This window comes from Gavialis gangeticus, unplaced genomic scaffold, assembly GCF_001723915.1.
Source record: "Gavialis gangeticus isolate Ggan-Ray unplaced genomic scaffold, GavGan_comp1, whole genome shotgun sequence".
NCBI lineage: Eukaryota > Metazoa > Chordata > Crocodylia > Gavialidae > Gavialis > Gavialis gangeticus.
The window spans coordinates 103,081,486-103,090,762 of record NW_017729024.1 but is presented as its reverse complement, the minus strand read 5'-3'; the positions used below and the strand labels follow the sequence as shown (position 1 = coordinate 103,090,762).

At 39.4% G+C, this 9,277-nt stretch overlaps 1 protein-coding gene across 1 annotated transcript in view; it reads right to left on the bottom strand.

Annotated features, from left to right (window-relative positions):
- Positions 1-1,822: 1,822 nt before the first annotated feature.
- Positions 1,823-9,277, bottom strand: part of TRPM3 (transient receptor potential cation channel subfamily M member 3) — a 335,439-nt gene continuing 327,984 nt past the window's right edge. The window contains exon 26 of the mRNA XM_019517468.1: positions 1,823-8,197. Coding sequence (XP_019373013.1) covers positions 6,751-8,197 — 1,447 coding nt within the window. The 3' untranslated portion in view covers positions 1,823-6,750. The remainder of the gene's footprint in view (positions 8,198-9,277) is intronic.

Here is a 9,277-nt window from a genome sequence, read left to right as displayed (position 1 = left end):
CTGGGGGCCTCTTGACCTGCAGGGACTCTACTCTGATGTGCTGTAATGACTAATCAGCGCACTCCAGCAGCCTCTGTATCTCATATATTCAGTGTCCCCATCCTTCAAAATGGTGGCGGGGTGGTTTAACCTAAAGCTTGTCTGTTTTTAAGTCAGTGTTAATGGTCATAGCTAAAACTAAAGGAGTCAAATTTTATTTGGATAAAGGCAGCTACCACCTCTCATCAGTGTTTACCATCATGCTGAACCTGCACAAACACAAATAAATGCTCCAGTAAGTAGAGAAGTTTGAACTACACCCTTTTTTATTGCAAAACATTTGTTACAGAAATTTCAGAAAGTTCTACTGCAGTATCTGCCAACTTCTGCTTTTTATTACATATCTAAACACGGTCTAAAAGTGCATTGTGAATCCAGTAAACCTTTAAAAAGGACCCTTTTCCTAGTAATGTAATATTTAAACAAATCAAACATCAAAACCTTCATATTTATAGGAATTCATTTAAAATGACATGTTTATTGTTTTATATTTCCCTCCCTTTATAAACTATTGGTATAACATTTATAAATGAGAACCCAAATTATATATTATTAAATAGCGATTAGTATAGTATATTTTAAACACTGTTCCAGACAGCAGTAGCAGCATATAGACTCTCCCTATGTAAGACAACTGCAATGGTGGAAGGAGGACATGACTTTAATACTGTTTATTCCTGTGCACACATCATATTTCATAGCCATTCCACCGCGACAACTGTAAAATACTAAAAATAAACAAAAGTTACTCTTCTGCAGCAGCAACAACAGCAGCAATATCATAATCCGGCATTTTCCCCAAAAGCCTTTTGAAATGAGAATGTAATGTGGATCCAATGTGAGTCTGAGAAAGGAATCTCAACATGCCAAAATGAAAGAGCAAGAACTAATCAGGTTCCCCAGCCAATCTGAACTAATTTTATCCTAGCCCAGTGGCTACTTTAGTGGACTGTCTACTTGATCCTGGAAACCCTGGTTTAGGATAACATGTGCAATGCAGTAGAGTTAATACAGGGCCAATTTTTACTCTGTTATTCTGGTGTAAATTCAGATTAACTTTACTGAAGTCACTGGAATTTCTTCAGATTCACACCACCACAACTAAAATCATAATCTAACCAACAGTCAATCCTAGAAAGAGGAAGCATGGTGAAGAGTACATGGGTCTGCACCATGCCTGTATCTTTGCCTATAACACAGCATTACAGTTACCAAATGGCAAAAGCTCTTTCAAAATCCAGGGCCAGCATGGGGATGTATTTGTTGATGCACCAGAGAGGAGAGAACAGTACATTCCCAGGGCGAGCAATGAAGGGAGACATCAGGTAAACAGACATCCCAACACAGCTCCTTAACTTCTGACTTTCCTCTTCATTTGGATTGTGATTTCAGTTACAAGAGATGTATGAGGGAGAAAGCATGATAGGAAAAACATTGTTTCCTTAGAAAAACAGGAACTAATTTTTTCTGTCCTTCAACAAATTTACATTAATGTGATTCATATTCTTCTGCTGTGTCAGACAGGATTATTTGTGCAAAAGTGCAATGTTATTGTTATCTTTTCTCTTTCTCACTTTTTGTTTAAGTAGGGGGAGAAATTAATTAACCTCACAACCACTTCATCACAACAAGCCCTACTGAAATCCAAAATGACCATATCACATTGCCTGTATTCTCCACTTACTGAGTCCATTTAAAGCATAACCTGAGCAAATGTATCAAAACTCTTCTTTTTATTTTTAATGCTTGCACTAACTGCTTGAAGAGAGACTTTTTTCCCCAAAAGACTTACTCAATGGTCATAAATTCACTAACATTTGCTTTCAAGAGAGGGATGCCCTTGTCATTCCAACTGCAGGGATTAGAATAAGGCCCTATGCTGTGAACAGCACTCATTATATTGTGTAAGCAGTTGTTTGCAAAGTTAAATTTTCTACTTTTGCATTTTTCATGCGCTGAACAACTTCTAAGAAACAAATCATTTTCTTCTTTTACAAAAATTACATATTTTAAGACAAAAACACCCTTCCAGAGACAAAGATCCATTTTCACCAAAATTATTTAAATAACAATATATAACTAGAGTGGAGAGCAGTTTTGCCACATGAATTAATGGGCATTTTCTTAGTGTTTTTTCTGTTTTAACAATTTAGATCTTCTTGTCATTACTTATTACACAACTGTGCTAAATGCAGGAATGAAGCACCTTTCCCGTTCCAAAACAGAGAGCTAAATGTCTCAGGACTGCTAAAGGTTCACACCTTGGAGTTTAATACTTCATTTTTTCATGAAATCATTATCTCTATTTAAAAAAAAAATTAGAAATAAGTTTTGTTTGCTTAAAGATTGGACATAATGGAAAATAATGTAAAAGTTCAAAAACTTGAATTAATTCCTAACTGGATTCATCATTACAGGCAGGCAATAGTAAAATGTTAAGCCTCATAGTAGTCCAAAGAAATTCATGGAACAATGCATGCATTTTCATTGCCACAAAAAAAGACTGGACTTTAAGAAAGAGAAACTACTTCAGTCATATCACATTGGTATTGTGAAAGCATAATGTGCTAAAATCCAATAACTAGGACAAGTGTATACCCAACCTCAGAATAGCATCACTTAAACTAGAAACAACAGAATGGATTACTATAGGAAAATATTTATAAAATACTGTACACTGCTTCCTTAGTTGGCCAGCATATGTAAACAAACAACAAATTCAATTTAGTTTCAAAATATTATTTAAAGTTCATGTATCTTATAATCTTTTGCATAACATGCCAGTTCATCTTTCACGCTATCACAACTCACCTATCACAGCTCATAGTGGCTCATTAAAGAATTATACATCAGCTCATACAGACATTTACAGTGGAGCTATACAGAAGAATGTGCGAAACATACAGCAGTTACGGATTGTGACCAAAAATGCATATTCCATATGTATGCTAACACCTTGAAAAGTGGAATTTAATGTTCAATGCAACATGTGCTATTTTATTGAATGTTACAGATTTATAAACACATGACTTCATAATGTGATGTTAAAGCTCTCCTGTAATGTTCACTAACATGATCACATGTCACAACCATACTGGATTATACATGGGATATATATATATATATATAGATGTTATAATATATCATTCAATACATAGTATATCATATGGCACATGCTATAGTTATAAAATGATGGATGGTAAGATTTTTATCTCCACTAAGGAATTTAAAACAAACTACCATTCACTACTGAGGCAGGGAGTGAAATCCTGGTCCCACTGACGCCAATGGGAATTTTATCATTGCCTTAAAATAGGCAGCATTTCATGTAGTGTGTAAGTAAATAACTAGTGAAGATAAACAAAATATTCTAACATCCATCATAATATGTTCTATAGATACCACATTTTTAGAGTAAATGGGAGACATTCAGGAAAAGTTGTGTTCTGACATTTTGTGATCACACCTTTTTATATCTTAATTTACATTTTATATATAATGGAGATTTTTAAAAGAGGTAAATAAAGCTTCCTGCTTCACTATGCCTGGAATTTATACTCCAGGTTAATAAAGTGCTGTATTCTAATTATTTATACAGCTTTTGGGTTTGGGAAACCCCTCCACCCTGACAATCTAACAGTGAATCAGCCAGAGGAGATCTCTGCTCCTTAAACTAATTCAGCATTGAGTTTCTCTAGTACGTGCCAAGGATACTGATGAAGGTGGAAAAGTCTATGAATAGTTTCAGAAAACATTCTTAAATAATAGTAATAAGAGTAATAATAATAATAATAATAATAATAAAACAAGCAAAAAATAATGTAGAGAAACCATAGGAAAAGACTGTTAACAAAAGTTGGCACATTTGAAGCAGATTTTTAAACAAAAGTTGCTTTGTCCCTGGGCTTTGTGCTATTTTTTAATTAGCCCATCACAAGAGTGCTTTGTAATTCACTTAGAGATGGGTCAGAAACTTTACCCTTTCTTGGTCACATCATGAAACATTAAAGCTGTGCATAGACTGCAAGGGAATCAAGTAAACATGGTATCTGGATGGAGCTGAGCCTAGCTCACTGAAGGCCTAATGGAACAAGCTATGGAAAGGAAATAGTTGATGCAATAACACTATACTTTGTATTTTAAGTTACCATGCTGCATTTTTTTATTTCACCGACTTTTCACAAAGTGAACAGCGTTTTCACGGTTTTTGCCCCTACTCTTTAGATAGCCATTTTATTTTTTAGGCAGGGTTCTGTTGTTCTTGAGAGTTGTTTGCTTACCATACAGAGCTCAGAGTCCTCTGGAGTGACACTCTAAGTATCAAATTTAGGACAAAATTTCCAAAGCTGCTTCAGAGAGTGGGATGGCCAATTTCCACTAAAATGAATGGGAAAGGGTTGTCCCACCAAAAAATCCAGAGGCAGCCTCGAAAATCCTACTTATATTGATATTAATATCATTAGAAAAGGGGCCTGAATCCATATGCATGGTGGTTACTTTTAGAGACTGTTGTATTTCAAACTAATGTTCATGGTATTAATTTAAATTGGTTTCACTTTTAACCTTTCCTGCTCACAAGTGATGTAAAACTATGATAAAATCATTATTTTCATGGACTGTCATATGGCAAGAAATGTCTTTCCTTCATTAGCTCTGTTTACAAAGGATGATCCTTATTGTTACTATGGACTGATTGATACTATCCTTATTGGTACTACTACTCCTTATTGATACTATGGACCACATTTTGCAACTGAATTCATAGGTGGAGTTACCACTGAAGGTGTTGTTAGACATTTCCTTTACCACATGTTAAATGCTTTTAAGATGGAAGTGTCCACAAGTTAAGGCAGGAAAAGAAGAGCTAAGTGTCCTCACAATAGCTCAAAGTTATGCTTCTTTGGGTGAGGAGTATCTCCAGCTGGCATTAGGCAGCCCATGTTTTGGTAATGTCAGTTTGCTTCATGGGGCCAATACCAGCAATTTGAAGTTCTCCAGTATCCCAGGATGCACCACGTTCAGCCCCTTCCATATGGATGATCTGTCTGTCAGAACTCTACTGTCCTGGACTGACAAAGCCGTGGAGAGTTATGGATGAGTGGGGAGCCTTGGGGGAGAGGGGAAGGGGGTTGAGCAAGGATCTTCTATGATCTTCATGGGGGTGGGGGAGGAAAGTGAGCAGGAAACCACTGGAGAGTTGGAGAGTCAGGCAGCCATAAGGCAGACTTGGCAATTCCTAGCCATGCCCCTGCTCACCAGCCCTCTAGCAGCAAGCCAGAGCTGTGCACATTAGAGGGTATTAACCCTTAAGTTCAACTACTTATAGTGTGTGCTAACTTTAATACTGCCTAACATTCCTTAGAATTAGCATGTGCGAACTGTAATGTGTAACAACACCCTGAGGTCCAGCGGGGTCCTATATGCATTCTGAAGCAATGCTTTTTTCCTATCAAAATGTACATTGCTTTTGTTGTAGCTTTGTGTATAATGGAAGCATACTTGCAAGTGATGGCTTTTGCTGCTAGCAAATACCTCTGTTTTCATCTTGTTGCTTTAGCTTACCTCCACCGTCTTTTTTTAATGTTTGGAAATACTCTGCCAGGAACATTTCCCATTAAATAACTTCAGTCAAATTGCGTTAATCTGAGATCAGACCGCTTGATAAGCTTTGTATATTTCGAAATGGTCAAATAAAACCGGATAGTAATAAACAAACACGATGTGTTTGAATGGGGGAATGATGTGAAAAATTGGCAGCTTGATGATGGAACAGCAAGAAAAACATGGTATCAACTCAGGAAAAAGCTATTCACAGAAATAAAAAAATGGAAATGTATGGAACAGTACTTCAGCAGCACGTTATTCTTATTGTTCCATGGCAACTTTTAATTTAGTGAAACAATGTATTGATGACAAGTTAGTTAAAAAAATAAATATATACTATTCCACTTTTTACATTCATCCTGAGCTTGCTCAAGTGTGCTAGAATGCCTGCTTAATACAGGAAATCACCTAGCAATTTTTTTTTTTACATAAATTCTTCCTTCATTTATGTTGCAATAAAAAAGGCATTTCTTTTCCCTTTCTTTTCTTGAAAATATAAACATTTTGTGGCACTAGCAGTTAATACAAAAAGATACAGGTGAAGTATGATTATTAACTTTGCTGTTTGTCTTTATGATGATCAGTTTTAGAAGTGTAGTGATATAGGGACTGGGGAGATTCTAAGGTTTACTTGCTGCTGGTTCCTACAAAAATACTGGTGCTTTTCATCTGTCATCACAACAGTGAAACAGATGTAAAAGAAATCAGAACTTCAATTTAGAATGCATCATTTGTATGTTTTCTTTTTTGTCGATTTCTCCCTGTGTCCTAGAAACTCAGAAATAATCATCAGGCATCCTGGGATGCCTTTTAGTAAAAGGCAGATTTCCGAACAGATTTACTAATTACTGATGACTTCATGAAGTGGTTTTTTTAAAAAAGTCTTATAAAACTTTCTTCCCTCCCTTTTTTCCTTAAGTGCAAATGTCAACTCAGTCAAGATCCAGTAAGCCAGTGTGTGACACTGAGATTAACAAAGTGCTAGGCTGACTGACAGCAGAGACTGACATTAGTTGACAAATCACGATGTGAGGTTATTTAAATCTGCTAAAGAAAATGGACTGGAGAGCAGATGACCCTTAGACTTCCTGCTGCACATGCCTATGTTTAGCTGTGCTTAGTCTCAAAACTACGGAAAGCGCCTGTTCTGGACAGTCTTCTCATAGACAGGGTGTCCCCTCTACTTTCTGGCCTGGATGATTTACTCCTCTGGAATGGATTTCTCAAGGCTGTTGTGTTACGCTGCCTATCGAGTTTATCACTGATGGAGTAGCTCTTCCTTGTGTGTGCATACAGCATGTTGGACTCATCTGCAGAGTAGCTGTTGGCTCGCTCTATTTTTGGAAGCGGTATGCTGTTGGTTAGAGTTCTTGCAGTGTTGCTATCCTGAGGAGATAAGGCACTCCCCTTCTTGTCTTTGACCTCAGTCTCCTCATTATCTGAACTTGGATGACTTAGCTCTGCTTCTCTCTCCGGGTGGCAGCATCCTAAGTCGTCCACTTTGCCTCCATGACTTCCAGGGAAACTGGACCTTTCTGCTATGGCCTGGGGAGCGCTGACACATCTGGTGTCTATGCAGTCTGTAATACTTGTATACTCTGCTGTTTTGACTGGCACCCCGAGGCTGCTGAAATAGCTCCGAGAAGGAGAGAACATAAAACTATGCGATTTCACAATTGGGGTTTCCTCTAGAATAAATGGGGTTGTAGCCAGGTAACGACTGCTTTTAGATCGCTCTAAGGTATGATATAAAGGAGGGTCAGAGTCCCAGGGGTTTTGGCTATCTGTGATGTGTGAATAATCTGCAGAAAATGCTCTTGTTTCCATTGTAGCGGTTTCCTCATAATCAATACTTCTGCCAGAAATTCTGTCACCAGGTGTACTGCTAACATATGCACTGTTTGCCAGAATGGAGGAAGCTATTTGAGCTTGCAGAGCTGGGTCTCCAGTACCAAGAATATTTACTGAACTGTCAAGAGGTTCCAGACCAGATTGCAGTTCATCCATGGCAGAAACATAAATGTCTATGCAAGATGAAGGCCTTCTGGAGTCTGGGGCAATAGACAAAGTGCTTGTAGGGATCAAAGGTATCTTTGCTTCTTTTGATACAGACTGCGAGCTACTAGCTCGATGCAGGCTCGCAGACCTTTCTTTAAACATACTTTCCAATCTGTCTAACCCACATTTGTCTTTCAGATTCACCGCATAGAAAGAGTGGCTTCGCATGCGGGGAACAGCAGTAGGAGAGGTCGGAGACATTGACTCCTCTCCTGCAGCGTCTATACTTTCTGGAAGCTTGTAAGTGTTCCCTTCCTGGCTATTGAAGCTGCTCTGTCTCACAATGTAAGCAGCATCTGTACAGTCTGAGGAAGTTCTAGATCGTGCTTTGGTAGTCTCCCCTCTCTCCATACCGGTCAGCTTCTCCAGGGCTGTAGCCATTCGTCCTATCATATCCTCCAACTGAGCAAGTCTGATGTCTACAGTCTGAAGTGAAGCTTTCATACAGTGTTCTCGCTCATTTACTTCCTCCAACCTCATGGCCATATTCTCTACCCTTCAAGAGAAGAAGAATGCATAGGTTATTATCTATCAGACAGGTGGATGCTGTGATGTATTGTCTATATGCTAGGTAGCCCAAGTATATGGGAACGAATACATTTTAAAAACGGTAGGCTAGATCCTTCTATTCCATTCCATTCTGACTGATATCACTTTACCTCCTGCAGACATGGTTAAAATGGATGAAGTGGGCACCCTATTATTTCTCCTACATAGCACGTTTCTTTAGAAGTGTTGAATCAACAGAAGTTGTCCTGAATCATCTGTGCATTGACTCTGACATAGGGAACATGCTAGGTAATTTAGGCCTGTGTGAAGAGGCTAGTATTCGCTTCAGATTCAGTCAATTCGGGCGATGGTGATTCAATTCAGTGATTCGAATCACCATCCCAATTTGATTCAGCCAAATCTGATTCAGAGATTCAGCTGCTGCTAAATCTCCAAATCTCCAAATCAGCCAGGCCCATTCCCTCCCTGCTCTCCCAGCCTGGCAATGGCTGCCCTGTCTGCCCCAGCTCCCCGCACTTGTTAAAAAAAAAGCCCTAATGCGGCCTTGGGGCTTCAGGAGATCGTGCAGAGCCTTCAAGTGGCATGGGGCAATAGGAGTCAGTGGTGATCGTCGAGCTGGTGAGTCCCGCGGTTTTTCTTGTTTTTTTTTTCTTAAATGGCTGGAGCTGGCCTGGGCGGGGCACCCATGGAGGGGCTGGGGGAGCAAGGTGGGGGGTTGGGAGGATCATGCAGAGCCCCCCATGCAGCGTGGGGCAGTGGGGATTGCCCCGCTGCCTGGCAGCACCTGGTGACCACTGGGGCTTTTCTTTAAAGTACCAAGCTGGGATTGGATTGTGGGAAGTGCTGGTCATACTTTTTGGAGTGGCTGGTAGGTGGGAGTGGTGAGAGAAGTTGCTTCTGAGGAAGGAAACCCCAGCTTGTGAGGACTGATCTGGCTCTGTACCTTGTTTCCCCTCCACTCTCCCGCCCCACTAGAACCCACTGTTGGACCTGTTTATGCCCTGCAACCTGGCTATCTGGCATGTGCTCTGCAGCCTGTTTGCAGGGGGTTGCAACCCTGGAGATG